The following is a 16283-nucleotide window of genomic DNA, read 5'->3' as shown; positions in this document are numbered from 1 at the left end:
ACCTGAATCCTAAAGCATCTTATTAAAGGAGTGTTTGTGGCCTAATTACTGTTTCAGGAGAGAAGGTGCTCAAACAGTTGCAGGTAGGGATGGGAATCCAACAATAAAAAAAGACTCTGCAAGAACACGCTTAATATGCACCAACCCTAGAAACACAGAAGATCTTAATCAAGCACTGGCATATTTAGAAAGATATGATGCTATTTCAAGTAGTTAAAACGCCTGGGGTTTTTTCATTAAAATGGATGCTCACCAAAAAAGATGCGTGTCATACCTGTGATGCAATTACTGTATTGTTGCTTAACAAAATGTAAGGTTGTGACTCCAGTATGTTTTTAGTACCATTTAAAGAGTTTAAAGTATATTTCAATAATTATTGGGATAATATTGTGAATTGCAAATATTTTGGTCAGGATGATCATGACTTGAAATATTTATATTGTCTCATGCCGAGTTGAAGGCAACTCTTAAAAGAACATTTGGGGGAATATGCTTATTCATTTCCTTAAGTATTAGATTGGTACCACTCTCATATCTGCACACTAAATACGAAGCTGAAGCCAGCAGACAGTTAGTTTAGCTTAGCATAAAAAAACCTGGTAGCAGGGGAAAACAGTTAGCCAGACTCTAGATTGTCAGTGTTCCCAACCAAGAAGTAGTCTGACATATAACCCCTGTAAAACCCTAACATGTTGTTTTCACGTTTTGTTCTTTGTGCCAGTTTAAACAAATATGTTAATTAAGCCCCTTTTCCACTAAACACTTTCGGTATGGTACCTTAGGAACCAAAAGTAACCCTTCAGACATGGTACCTAGACCCTAGGTCCGCTTAGCGTTTCCACTGCTATCAGGACTCTTTCATGTGGGCGGGGTTGTCCGTTCAGCGCTCACTGTATTTCCTCCTTTATCAGTCTGCACCTTGTTTATCATCCACAGGAGGAGGTTGCACAGTGACGTTTTCAGAACAAAATAAAACCGGCTGCAATCAGCCTCTTGATAGGATATTTAAAGAATAGCAGGTTGGTGCATTTAGTCCTCCTAAGACTAAACAGTATGAACAGTGGTTACATGAGCCTCAAAACCAGCCACAGCTCAGCCCTGAGCAGAGTGACCATCTGCTACTGACCAATCAACAGACTGCAGTGATCACAGCTCCACCTTTTAGTACCAGATCTGTGTGCTAGGTACCCCAACAGAGGGAGGACCAAACATGAGGATGGTATGGAACGGTTTCATTGGTACCATCCACAACTTTTCACAGTGGAAACAGAAAAAAGTGAACTGTACTGGACTGAACTGAACCGCACTGCTCTGTGGAAACGGGGCTTTAGAGCGCTTGTTGTTTGTAGCTGGATTTATTTGTACTTTCTTGACAGAGGCAGGCAAACTGTTTCCCCCGGCTTCCAATTTTTATGCTAACCTTTCTCCTGAACAATAATAAGGCCACAAACATTCCTTTGGTGAAGTCCTGTAGGATTCAAATGGTGAGCCCCTGGAAACACAAAGGGAGATGTCAGAGAAAATAAACCCTCAGTTGGACAGGCTATGCCTTGACAAAAAATGGCAAATAAATCTTTTTCTTGGTGCCTTTGACTCACACAGGAAAAGGGACTTTTGGCAAAGTTGTATATTAACTATGAAATATACAGGTAATGACATTATGACAGCATGTTTTAACTCATGAGGAACCCCATGTGAAAATGCTGCTGTGATACAATGCAACTAATCTCATGTTTTTAACTTCTATTTTCAGGAACAAACTGTGAGACTGAGATCAACGAGTGTGACTCCAGTCCCTGTCAGCACAATGGCACATGCTCTGACTTGCTAGGACACCACAAATGCCAATGTCCTACAGGTATGCTGGACTGTTGTCAAAACTAGAGCTTTGTAATGACATATAAGTGATATCTGTATTAGCTGTGGTAGCAGGCAGTTCTGCAGACCTTTATGCAGCCACTGTGGCCTCAGATCCTCAGCCATCTCATTGTACATTGACAACCAAAGGCGATTAGCCTTTGCCAACGGGGTCCCTAGACTGTGACTCATCCTGCCTGAGGAAGTTAGGCTAGAGATGTCAGCATGATTTAATTCCTCACATGAATCATAATTCTTACTTATATCCTGCCAGCTGAAAGTATTTTCATTACTGGGCTTCTTTTTTTCATTTAATTAATATATTTGAAATTGTTTTTATTACTTTGCAATGTGTTTGAATTATGCACTCAGATGCCGTTTATTATGAAACTATAAAAAAAGCCATTATAAAAGCCCCACTTCTCGCTGATCACAACATGCTCCATTGTGCAGCGTAGAGGCAACAAGGCACAGCCACAGTCGTCGTCACATTTTTCACAGTATCAGTTTACAGCCTTGGCCCGTGATTGACAGCTGAGAAGAATCACCAAGCTCATTGGCAGAGCTCGATAATGAAACCAAAGTGTGCAAATATATTAATGGGAGTTTCATAATATTATATTACAAAACCCCCGTTAATATAATTTACTGTAAGTACTTATTGTGCCTGACGGGCTGAGTCTGAATTTACATTCACTGAACGTAAACTGATGGACCACTCGCGGGAGCTTCGTGTTGCTGGCAGGGCACAGTTAGTGTCTGGCAGTTGCTCTTGCCCACTTTACTGGAACATTTTACTGCACGTACGGACCAAAGACACTGGGCACAGTGTCTTAGAGGCCATATGATGTTTTTCTCACAAGAATTTACCGCTGTTATTTTTAGCTGTTCTCAGCAAATGTTTTTTGGCTCTTCAGGGTAATGTAACATTGATGGTGATGAAATATTGTGTTTGTTCACTCTTGTTCAATTAAACATTAAAGGACAATACCGGTGTTAATGACACACGGGTCACAGAGTCCGTTCGCCTCATCAGCTGCTGAAGCAAGGCACATTAGAGCCACAGTTTAAGGTGACATTCAGAGGTGGCATTGTATTTTCATCAACTGATGAATTGTGGCAGCCCTTGAAGTGTCTACGGAGCAACTCTCCGCAGTTTTAAAGATTGTGAATGATAGCTTAAAGCGTTATTCATTCATCCATCCATTCTTCTCGACGCTGCTTATCCTGCTCAGGGTTCTGAGGGCCGAGAGACACTTCCAGCGTGCATTGGGCGAGACGCGGGGCACACCCTGGACAGGTTGCCAGTCGATCTCAGGGCTCACAGACAGAAAAACAAAGTCATACCTATAGGGAATTTAGAGTTTCCAGTTCACTTAACTGGCATGTCTTTGAACTAAGGGAGGAAACTGGAAGAAAACTTTGCAGACACAAGGAGAACTTGCAAACTCTTTTAAAGGCCAGCAGGTTTGTGCACAGGACCTCTGAATAACAATGAATGAATGCAATAATAACATCGAAAGCTAAACCTTAACTGCTGGCAATTAAAAAGCTAAAATTACAGTGCTTACTTTAAATCCTTAAAGCCTAATCCTCCTTTATCAACAAATAGAAATGTACTAATTAGAGAAAAACATTTCACAAAGAGCGCTGGAGTGATGATAGTAATATTCATTCTCTGATGAGCAGTTTAAATAAAAACCTTTGAATGTTAAATATGACCATTTATGCAGCTAAAGTGTATGTTTTCATCATTGTACAATACACCAGATCTGTTGAGGCTGTCCCCTTGTGGTTTTTGGGCGAGCATTTCTGTGGAAATCTGGCTGTGATGTTAGAGGACTGACGCGGTGGGCTGATGGCTATGTCATTGGGGTTATCGAGTGGGAGCCTCCCATCACAGATGTCAACTTGAATTAGACCCACGACACCCCAGAAAGCTCAACAGTTATCATGTGCCGCCCCCGTTACACCTGCTCAGAGCACCGATCAGGACTGTACCTCTTCACACTGGCCTTTCACTATGAACATAAATGTTTCACAGATGCACCTACAGTGACTGCATTTGCCCTCTTATCATTAGTATTAACTGTAAGCTTAAATTGCACATTGTGTGACAATGCCAAGAAGCTCCTAAATGTGTAAGCAGATTATGCAGCGAGTAGAAAGTGTTGTTTGACCACTGTCTTGACACTGATATTTGCTGTATCTCCCATCTTAAACACGAGACACCCATGCTTTGCACACAAGCTGCTGCCTTTTCTTTTCAGCCAGAGCCATCGGTTGCTCTTTTCAGCTGCCTCTGAAACTGCCTTTGCAGCCTGCCGTAATCCCTGATCATGGATCCCTAACTCCCTAAGTAAACTGGTACTAGATGTGACCACAGATCCATGGTAACGAAATTCCACAGGGCACACCCTGGCTTTCCAGCCTTGCTACTAAATCCCATCTGTTATCTCAGTAAACCTAAGCCTCTTCCGCTCATATGCGTCATCTGCTGCATCTTCTCATGGTGAAGTGAGTTCTACAGTGTAAGAAAATAGTCTGGTGAGTGCCGGACCACAGTGCTAAGCAAAGCCTTAAGACATGGGTGGAATTATAAGTCGCTGGCCACTTTCTTTTTCCCCTGCCGTCGAATTTATATCACAAACTCAGTACTGCATATATCCTTAAAGGAACATGTCACTCACAAAATGATTTGATTTGATTTGTACTCACCTCATATGACATTGAATTTGTGAAGAAAACTTTTCTTTTCTTACATACCTCCACAGTGAACAAAAAATCTAAAAACTGAGAAAATACTTGATGAATTGATGTAAATGGGAGCCACAACAGCAAAACTATATCAAAACATCTGTTTACAAACTCTCACACAACTTTTGCAGTATAACCCAAGTCTCATTTATCTAGTCATACGCTCTGTACTTCCCAAACACATGTACTTTTATTAAAACCTTACTTTTTGGAACACATGAGCAAAGATCAAACGCATGCACTTGGCCAGGCACATGATTTGTGCGTGTGTGAGACTGTTTATGCAGAATTGTTTTAAGGTTCTGGCAAAAATGTTCGTGTTTGGAAAGTACTCAGCATACAACTGAATACATGAGAAATGGATTATACTTCACTATTGTGTGAGAGTTTGTCAGCGGATGTTTTCATATAATTTTGCTTTTGTGAAATGTGGATCCCTTTTTCTCCAGTTCATCAAGAATTTTATACATTTTTGGATTCTTCATTCCCCATGGAGGGCAACACATTCTGTTAGGTTTCGGAGAAAACTCGGAACCCTGTGCCTTAACTTTCGTCCTTGTCCTGCCTTGTTTCCCCCTGACGCCACCGGGCGCCCTTAAACCATAACGGCAACCAGCCATGTATCATGCGGACATTAAAGGACGCCTTTTTCGTTGGTTTCTGACGCTGCAAGTCACTGCCCAAGCACTGTATTTTGACTACTTTGGAGTGAGACGGGCTCTGGAGGCATGCAAGACAAAATCTGACAAATTGATCGTAACACTGTCTGAGTGATTGATATACAAATGATCATTTTGTAGGTGAAGTAGAACTTTAACAACAGTACATGAGTAAAGTCAAACCAATGCTCTGATCTCACTCTCCTAAAGCTTGCAGAATTAATTTATGTTAGCTCATGGTGCATCCAACTACATTATGTCAAGTGTATCATCCCTGGGATCAAATCAGACTTTATTTCCAATTACACCGACTCGGTAAAGGGTTTTCTTTAGGGACCAAACAAGGTGCTGTCATACCAACCAACCCTTTTTTGTCATCCACAAATCTGATAATGATTCCAGATGAGCATTAAAATGAAAAGCCGCATCGACTATGCTTCAAAATAGGGACAATCCTCGAGGCAGCACAAAATTGACCCAATTCTGGCCTTGCTAGTTAAATATAAAGAGGAGCTGACCTGGTACAGGGACACTAATCAGAGATGGCTTTGCAGCAGATCTGGTCAAGTATTGCATCAGTTACACTGACTGTATGAAATGTTGTCTTTCAGGTTTCCTGGGAGAGAATTGTGAAGTTGACATAGATGCTTGCGCTCTACCCAACAGCACATGTCCACCAAAGACTCAGTGTTTGGATCTCCCAGATGGCCTCGAATATACCTGCCGTACGCCCTGCCCTCAAAACCTTCAAGTGGGTAAAAAAAAAAAAACAAGATAAAAAAACTAAACATCTAAATAGACTATTTGTCCTCATCTGCTGTTCTGCTAAGTATTCCTCTTAAGTCCTATACATGTTTAAAGAGCTCCCCATCTTCTGTTTATTTCTCTTGAAGCGATGTCTATGTATTCTCTGCAACAGTGCAGCAACATTATCACAACAGCAGGGAACCATAACAAGCAAATTAATGAGGACGTTCTACGTAATTTTCTGTGCTCTATTTAGAGGAGTTTAGGCACTGTTTTGTTTTTGTTTTTGTTTTTGTTTTTTTATTGTCACATAAGGACACAGAACGATCATGTTGATATCTAGTTGGGTGGTGGTATATTCTAAATACATTTCAAGATGAGCAGTGTGACACTCTGGCATGAGAACTCAATCATATTGGTATCAAATGCAAATGTAGAAATCGCAGTCTTTTGTGGGTTAAAACACTTTAACTTTCATATGTTAAGTAAGAAAGTAGGAACGCTCACAGTTATTTATAGTAAGCTGCAAAATATCTGCAGACTGTCACCACAGACTGTCACCACAAACTGAATTATAAAATTGAGGACTTAAGTTAGAAGGTATCAAATATTAATTCAGTATCTTATTTATAAAATGTGGGATAATCCTTTGTTATACAAGGGGATAAAAATAAGCATAAGTCCCACAGGAAGATTGACAGCAAATGCGATAATCCATAAACACAGCAATCAGCTGGTGCTGAAGCTGTACAGTATGTTGGTTTACCCGGGAAGAAAGCTGTATGAAAATATTGACTAATGAGGGAGTTCACTGCTTACTTGAGACTTTTATTGATAGATCTGAAATGCTTTGTGGTGTATAACAGAAGTGAGACACAAACGTAGTTATGTAACAGATTTTGACCTGTGTACTGACTCTAAATTAGTGCCTGTTAGTGGATGTAGGGATGAAGCACACACCGAGCAGTCCCAGCATTAAAATCGGTGCCCCAACTTGCAACCCACGGGACTCAAAGGATCCAGCACCAATGCTGGGTGTGCGAAATTATGAATCCAACTTTATCATATGTAGCCTTTAGAATTGGTGCACCCCCTAAACACTATATACAGTAAGGGCAGGTGTTGTGCCGTGTGCAAAGACTCTGGCACATGCTCAAGAATTGCAGAAATACCACCAAAAAAAGGGGTACGAAGAAGAAGACGTTTTGCAGTAATAAAATTGACATACTGCTGAATAAACTTAAACAAAGTAAAAGTGATTTTCCTGGCATTACAGGAAATCAAACAGAAACAGAATACACACATTTGTGATGCTGTGAACGCTGTGTCAGCAGCAGTGGTGAAAGAAGTGTTCAGATCCTTTACTTAAGTGAAAGCAGTGTTGGGCCAGCTAGTTGGAAAATGTAGTGAGCGAAGCTACCAGTTACTCTACATCAAAATGAAGTTTCACTACATAGGAGAAAATGCCAAAAGTAGCTTGCTACTTGGAAAGCTACTTTAATTTATTCACCTTTATTAACTTTATGTCAAATCAGCTGTAAGAAAAACCGTCAGCCAAACAAATAGGTATGCAAAAAATGTTTAGTTGAACTGTTTATTATAAAATAAGACTTGAATTTTTTATTTTTTTTTTTTTGAAAACTTGTGCTTGCTTGTATTGCTCTCTTTCTTTCTCTCTCTTCTTCCTACTTAATGCATTTCTCTGTCTTGGTCTCTTTCAGTAGGCTGTCTGGCTATGTTAGTAATTCAAAAACAGAATTCTAAAATATATTTTTCAGTCATTAAAGCCATAATAAAATAAAAGACAGTAATATAAACAATATGAATAAGAGACCTAAAATAACAGTTCTCCGCAGCCAAAAAAGTCTACTGCACTTCAGAGCTTGTAACGTTTGTGGATGCTACCACGCTACTCGGTCAGTTAATTAACTTTGCTACTGAAAAGCTATTTGACTCAGAAAGTATTGATGTTACCACCACGCTACTGAGAAATGTAGTTAAATTAGTAACAACACTGAGTAAAAAAACTAATACCACACTGCGAAAATACTCTGTCACTAGTAAAAGTCCTGCATTGAAAATGATACTTAAAAAATATGTAAGTACAACCTCTGAGATTTATTTAAGTATTTTAAGTAAAAGTACTTCATGCAGAAAATTTAAATCAATTTATTAAATCTAAATAATGATTTTTCCTTATCCGCTGTGAGTGTGCAAGGACAGAGGGATGTTGTATACTGTAAAACTCTGAGGCAAACTGTGATTCCTGATATTGGGCTTTCTAGGTAAACTTAAATTATATTGAATTGAATTGAATAAGTAGAATAATTAAAAGGAAACTTATTAAGTCCTCATAATTGAGGAGCTGAAACCATGAAATGTTTTTGCATGGAAAATACTATAAACAATTATCAAGATAGTAATTATCTAATCAGTTGACTAATTGTTTCAGCTGAACTTGTATATTTTTATATGATTTGTGTGCTTAATTAGTAATGTAACTAATAACTGAAGTTATCACATAATTGCAGTGGAGTAAAAAGTACAATATTTCCTTCTGAAGTGTAGTGGAAGAGAAGTAGAAAGTAGCAAGAGATTAAATTACTCAAGTAAACTAAAAGTACCTCCAGTAGCTACTTAGGTAAATGTACTTAGTTACATTGCACCTGATCAGCAGAGGTATGCACATTAACTGACATGACAGTAATTAGAATCAATGAATGAAGTGTAGTAGTATTTCTTTAACCCACAATTTTAACAGTCCAATCATTACAATTACTCTAAAACGTAATAATCTAAACTTGACTATGTATTTTTTCCCTCATGTTTAAAACTTATTTTTCCATGTGTTGGGCAACAATTTGTGGATTGAAAACAGAATGTTTCTCTCTTATCTTGGTAAGAGTGCTCTCAACCACTTGTAAAATTTACTCTTACCTAAAGGAGGAGCAAAAATTAGAAACCATTGGTGAATACCAGAAATAAGTGGGTAACAAAACAAGAACAGATCATGGATAGGAACAAAAATAAGAGAAAATCTGTTGGCATATCACTTCTTGCATGAGGCCCAGTGTTATTCACTTCACCTGTTAGTGGTTTTAATGTTGTGGCTGATGGGTTTATATTCCCAGTGTACTGTATGCTGCATATTTATATCCCTGAGGCACATTTTTATGTCCTGTTTTATTTTAAACGTGGTTGCACATCCTCCAGATTTTTAAGCAGTCATGGTGGAAGGAGACAAAGCTGCAATCGTGTGATTGTTTGTCAGGGGTTTTGGTTTGGCATGCAGGAAGGGAGCACATTTACAGGGCTGAAAAGACCTCTGCCACCTGACGCGGATGAGTGCCGCTGAAGATTTGCAATGTCTGTATTTTTGAATGCGCCGGTTTCTTTACGTATGGATGAATCGACCCCCTGCGTTTTAAAAAAAAAAAAGCAGCCGAACCTGAACAGAGGAGCTTCTTCAGATGACAGATGGAGATGATCACTCACTGTGGAGAAAGCCTCGTGTTGGCCCCCTTACAGAAATGCCATGATGTCTGCATTATACACCTTCCCACAAGCCAGCTCTTCCTCAGCCCCTTTGTTTCCCCTCTACTATATATATACACATGTACCAGTGAGCAGGCGTATCTGTTTTGTTACAGAGAGCTCTTGGGAGGTTTAGCCCTCAATGACCATTGATCTTGTCTTGTAAGACATGATGTAGATGGTACGTGGAATACTGAGTGAACCCAGTATAAAGCATGAATCAGTATTCATGAGTGTGTCATGTGGCTGTAATGAAGCTCATTTTCAGGCAGCCAGGAGCAAGAAATGATTAGGGGGTTGCACTGTAAAATAGTTATATTTTTGACCAGATATTGGCTCAGTCCAATCTGAAATATGAGACGAAGCAATTTCATTTTAACACATAAAGAGTCGCATTTCATAACAAATACATCTTCTTTTTTCTATCAACAGCCATGTGCCAACGGAGGACGCTGTGTCTTGAACGATGCCAGTAGCTACACATGTATCTGTGCACCTGGTTGGTCCGGTCAGAACTGCCGCATAAATGTCAATGATTGTGTTCAACATTGGTGTCAAAATGGCGCCACTTGTGTGGATGAGATTGATGGTTACAGGTGAGTGTTCAAGTCTTGATTGTCTTTGGGGCCATTCAGGCACCAGAATGTCAATGATTGTAAAAGCTGTGACATTTACTGTTGTTTCCCTGCAGGGCTGAAAGAATTTCTTTACCTCCATACAGTATTAAGACATTCTCTTTAATCTGTTGCTAGCTGCCTTTGTCCCGGAGGATACACGGGCGTCTACTGTGAGGAGGACATTGATTACTGTGTCGGCCATCGCTGCTCTGAACATGGTGTTTGCCTGGACCAGCGGTATAACTTTACCTGCCGCTGCATGCTCGGATTCGAAGGGTCGCTCTGTGAACTGGAAACAAATGAGTGCAACAGCTTCCCCTGTGCGAGTGGCGCCACCTGTGTGGACCTAATCAGTGATTATCGGTGCCACTGTCCCCCAGGGTTTGAGGGTATGAGACCATCTGATGCGAATGTGAGCCTATTTGCGGCCATTAGAACAGCCAGACACAGGAATGTCAGGTGTTTGAATGCTGAGATAGAAATATGCAGCATTCACGCTGAAGGTTCATCAGGATTTTCTGGTGATTATTGAACATTAGGTGCAGTTTTCACATTGAGGATTGTTTTGCATCAGTAATCAGGGCCAGTATGAGTCGCCAGAATAAAATATTGGCATTGGACGTTTCTACAAAGTACTGATATGTTTAGTTTGTGTGTTTCATTTAAAGTAGTTCAGATTACATCTACAGTATATGAGCTGAGTGTCTCATCAGGAGAGGATGGTGGATGGTGTGACACCGAGGTGAGATGGCTGCCAGGCAGTAGCAGACTGCTGTGAAATCAACAAAAGTTGGTCTTTTTTAACACAAGTTTGGGATATTTCCTGCCATGTTTGTAGCAACCAAACCTGTTTTTTTAAAATAGTGACAGACCAGTTCTTTTCATGATATCACTTTCTTCAAGTTGATGCATGTAAATGTGTTGAAACTTTCGAGTTTTGATAGTTTTTGCAAAATATAGTTGAACACATTCGACAGTGCTGCCCACCCCACAAAACTTGCAATGAATTACAAGTCGTCATGTGTAAGTTTAGATTGATAAACATAGAATATTCACTTTAATGCATTGATTCAGCATCCCATTTGTATGTAGGAAGGCTATGTAAGCTTAATGTGATATTACAGAAATGTCACAGACCCACGACCTGCCTTTTTTGAGAGGTCAGTAGCAGATGACCTAGTTACCTCATAATAAGTTGCTGATCAAATTCATTGCAAACTTGGTCCGTTTCTCTTGCTCCTCATTATCAAAGTGTTGTTTAGTAACGTCCATGTTGTGTCCACATCACAACTTAAAGCTCATACCACATCAAAGTCTGAAGAGAGACCATCCAAGGAGCACGTGAATGCACCGTTGGCCTTGGCTGATGGGGGTCTCAAGTCTTAAGTCTGATTTAATCGGTTGTTGCTTGTGCCATTGCTGCACTTTGTTACAGAGTCATGAGCAATCGAACATTTGTCAGGCCGACACGGCAAGTACTGGACACTAAAAAGAGTTGCTAAAGGTTTGTTCATTCATGTTTGTCCATCAGTATTTTAAAGGCAAAACATGATCTGACAAGTAGTTTTTGTGCCTGAGCCTAACCACATTTAAACCACAGCACTGTTTAGAGAATAAAAGTAATGGATACCAAGAATTATAGCAAGGTGCTGATCACTGGCGGTAGACTTGAGTATAGAAACCAAGTGTCACACTCTGGCTCCAAAGGCTGAAACACCATCATCAAAATAAAAGAAATGCATATGGTGTTAGAGTCTGTGACACTTGTTTTCTATAATCAAGAAGAGCATTGTTACAACATGCTACTGAAAATTGTGTAAAGTTGCAGCATATCCACTTCATATGAAATGTACAGATGCACCATATTTGTGGTTTGCAGAAACACACAATGCCAACATTCCTTCTGGTGACTGGGTTGCAAAAATGCAGGTTGAGTTACTGTACATGTTTATGCTTATGTTTGTTTTTTTTTATTTTGAAAGGGACAGTGCACATTAATTATCAGGCTAATTTTCATCTGCAGTCCTTGGCAGGTTGATGGTATATGTGAATATAAGAAAAAAGACATTGAAATAACATACAGAAGCACATAAGCACAAATAAAAGCAAACTGATGGCATGTTCATGGAAGGACACATAAGCACAGAGCAAGCATAGATAAAAGCACATAAGCAAAAACAACAAGACATAAGCACTATTAATAAAACAGCGATACAACCATATAACCAAAGACATTGAGAACATACCATACAAACATAAAACACAAACAGAAAGCAACAAACATATGATAGAAAATTTCAATTACCATCCATAGAAATGATATAAATTCAGATAAATAGCAGCAGTGTGAATAAACACCAATTTTTATCATTGTCATAATGCTTTTTGATAGCGTTGGGAAGGCGGTCTCCGTGTATAAATCTTTAGACATTAGAGCAACATTTATAGTGACATAAGTTTTCTTTGCTCGGTTTCATTGCAGTAATGAATGTAGGAGCGAGTGAAGAGTTATTTAGATCTTAACTGCATTCAAAAGCTTGTAGCTTGAAAGGATGTGTTCATTCATCACTATTGATAAAAATGCCAGTTTTATGTCTCTATAACATCTGTGTTAAAGTTAGCCTTTTATTAATGTCATAGTTATTGTGAAACAGGCTGATTCAATACCGTAGAAGTGTCTGTTTTTATGTCATGAAATTATGCTGGATAATGCACATTTAAAATAGCCTGTTTTTTTTAGACATTTGGCATAAAGTGGACTGTCTGATATAACCAGTGTTAGCCATGTTTGAGCTAAACTGTGGCACCGTCACGTGTAAGCAGTTAAATGAATTAATATTGGCTGGCATAACGATCTGGCTCAGAGTGTGTAGCACTAAGTGTGTCTTGTACAGTGTATTTAGGCTGGAGGTACACTCAGCAGCCACCTTAATTATGTGAGTATCTTAGAGTACATGATTAACAGAGCACTTGCCAGTGCATGGGGTCGTGATGGCAAAAGTACAGTACAGTTACCTTTGGTGTAGACAGCAGTGCAGATAGGAGGGCAGTGCCTGAGGACGTCAGGCTGTTTGTTCTCAATGAGCTCTCCGGCTCATAGAGAATTAAGAGGTCTGAAATATCGCCAGAGGCCAGGCCTGGTGGAGCATTAAATTTGTCAGTAAAATCTGGAATCAATTCCGTATCTAGCTCTTGCCCAGAGGATAATACAATTGAGGTTATTCTCTGCATACATACAAGCTGCAACATGTTGAACACGTAATCATTCAATTACATTTTGAGCCAGTGGAATCAGAAGCAATCAGCTGCCTCATGAAATAAAAATCCATGTCACAAATAAAGCAGGTGCCGCTCATTGTTGGGAAAATAAACCGAAATGTGCACTGTACATGGTCTCAGTATGTTTACACATACTAGAGCTTCACACCTTTAATAATCATTAAATGTTGATGGGGGCAGCAACATTTATTTGTAGAAACATATTTTAAACTGTAATCTCTGACATTAGGTAGAGTTTATTTGTTTCTCCTCTTCTCCTGCAGGAAGGACCTGCTCTGAGAATGTAAATGATTGCTGGTCGCAGCCTTGTCTAAATGGAGGCTCGTGCATGGATCTGATAAATGACTACATTTGTCACTGTCCTCTTGGTAAGTACCAACTACTTGTGTATTATTGAGCATGTTTGCAAAAATATCATGCTATTAATTTTCTGTGTACTGTGCCCTGGGGATACGAGAAAAGTTTATTTCTCCTGCATTTACATACAAACTTCTTTGTTCACGTTGATCGTTTTTCATTTGTTTTGCTGGAGACTGCTTCCAAAAATAGCAAAGACAGGAACATGAGGTACACAAGTTTGAGTGCAGGCTACAAACCGGTTAAAATCAGCATCTAAAAAGCCTTGACAAGAAGCAGATAGAAATAATACATTTGTATTATTGGTTATAGGGTTGGTTGTTCACATTTTAGTTTTTGTAATCATGGTTAAAACTGAAGCCAGTAGATCTTTTTCTATCTGTTAAGCAATAATGAATTTAAAGGAACAGTGTGTGGGATTTAGTGGCATCTAGTGGTGAGGATTGCACGTTGCAATCAGCCCAAACTTTTCCCATGTGCCAAGTGTGAACACCCGGTTTGAATTGCTTTAGTGTTTGTTGTCTAGGAGGTTTTTACCGCAAACAGAGTTATTTGCAGAGGTCTCTTCCTCTGCAGAACAGATCAGATTAAAACTGGTAAAATAATTGAATAAAGCAGTTTCATGTTACAAATCAGTGTTTCTGTGATGGTGTTCAGCATGGCGCAGGCAGGCCGCTAACCCAGCACCTGCTAATGTCTACTCACCATTATTCCCTGATAATTTAAGACCCGGATGTCAGGAGGTCTTTACTGGGAGCTGAATTGTCTGCAGAGTAAAGGTAAATGGTAAATGGACTTGTGTAGCACCTCTCTATTCTCCCGACCACTCAAAGCGCTTTTACGCTACAGTCACCGTCACCCATTTACACACATTCACACACTTGTTGGCCAAGGCTACTGTACAAAGTGTCACCTGCTACTCAGTTTAAACGCACCGTGGCAATTTGCGGTTCAGTCTCTTGCCTAAGGGTACTTTGACATGCAAACAGGAGGAGCTGAGGATCGAACGGTCGATCTTCCGATTAGTGGACCACCTGCGCTACCTCCTGAACAACAGCCGCCCCATGCAGGGGTCTCTTCCTTTCTAAAACAAACAGACCTGGTGATTTCAACTGGAGAAAACACCTGATAAGCAGTTTCACATTAAAAATCTGATGCTGTTTGGCTCTTCACTGAAGGGTGACCGACACAAGAACGCGAATGGCCCCATCCAGAGCCAGTGGTTTGTTTGCCCGAGCTACTGTAGAAACATGGTGGAGGGATCTCTATAGACAAGGACCCGCTCTCTATGTAGATGTAAACAGCTCACTCTAAGGTAACGAAAACAAGGGTTCTTACTTTCAGGTGGTTATACACTTAAGAAAGCATACTTATATAATATTCAATTTCTGCCAGTATATCCCCCTAAATCCTACACACTGACCCTTAAACATGTCCGCCCTAATTAGACTGAGAGTATGTTTTCAGGATTGTCCTCTCATCAAGTGAGGCTGTGTATTACACCCTTCTATATGTTAGACATTTTATAGCACATGTTCCAGAAAGGATCCATAATCAGTCCATAATAAAGGGAGGTGTTGCAGTCCCCAGTGTGCAGCTGATTTTACTGTGCCCTCTGGTAATAAAAGACTTAATCACTACTTGATTGCACAAGTCAGAACGCCACGGCCCAATGTCACATTCAACAGTCAACAGCCACGATCCACAGAGCGGCATTTACAGACAAATATTTGACAAATAAAATCCACAGAATGTAGGTGTTGACCGGGCAGTGAACACACCCTGGCACCAGGCACTGCGTCAGTTTTGCTAAATCATTTTCTTATATATTATATTTCCCAAAGGGAGAAGAATGGTGCAGGTTATGTTTTCTTTTTATCCTCGTACTTTTGAATTTGATATAGTAAAACAATATCACCAATTTTGTTGTCATTGTGCATCATGTTTTACTGCTCTGTGCCGCATCTTCAGCCAGATATTACTGCACAATAAATCAGCTCAAATGTGGCCGAAGTCATTAAAACATTTACTGCTGTGAAACATGTGCAGCACCTGTTATGGTGTGTTTTTATGACATCATGGACTCAGCAAATGCATCACCGTAACTAATCTGCTCTTATTATATTTTCTGCCCATTGCTCAAATCAGATTTGGGAAAAACAGAACACCGATGTGTCAGTAAAGCTTCCATTACCGTTTTGATTTCATTGAAAGATTTATAGACAGGTGTTTCTGATCACCTTATCTTCTCAGAAACTCAGTTACATAAATGGGCTGTCAGGTTTGCCTGCCTCTCCCTACAAAAACACACACAAAGAATCAGAATCAAACTGTCACTATCTTGCGTTCTGACCCTTTCCTGCCCCTGTTTCCTACTACAGTACAGTATGTCTGTGTCGTCCGGTTATTACATTTTAAATAATTGTTTCTATAAGTTGAAATAAACCAGGAAGCTCTCAGGGCTACTTCAGCCAAG

The 16283-nt window shown here is 39.8% G+C and overlaps 1 protein-coding gene across 1 annotated transcript in view; it reads left to right on the top strand.

Moving 5' to 3' along the window:
* eys (EGF-like photoreceptor maintenance factor) overlaps positions 1–16283 on the top strand; it is a 218546-nt gene that overhangs the window by 23221 nt on the left and 179042 nt on the right. The window contains exons 7-11 of the mRNA XM_078176251.1: positions 1754–1858; positions 5885–6024; positions 9987–10150; positions 10307–10560; positions 13714–13818. Of these exons, the coding sequence (XP_078032377.1) occupies positions 1754–1858; positions 5885–6024; positions 9987–10150; positions 10307–10560; positions 13714–13818 (768 nt within the window). The remainder of the gene's footprint in view (positions 1–1753; positions 1859–5884; positions 6025–9986; positions 10151–10306; positions 10561–13713; positions 13819–16283) is intronic.

This window comes from Epinephelus lanceolatus, chromosome 17 (assembly GCF_041903045.1).
Source record: "Epinephelus lanceolatus isolate andai-2023 chromosome 17, ASM4190304v1, whole genome shotgun sequence".
Lineage (NCBI taxonomy): Eukaryota > Metazoa > Chordata > Actinopteri > Perciformes > Serranidae > Epinephelus > Epinephelus lanceolatus.
This window is presented reverse-complemented; position numbering and strand designations above follow the sequence as displayed.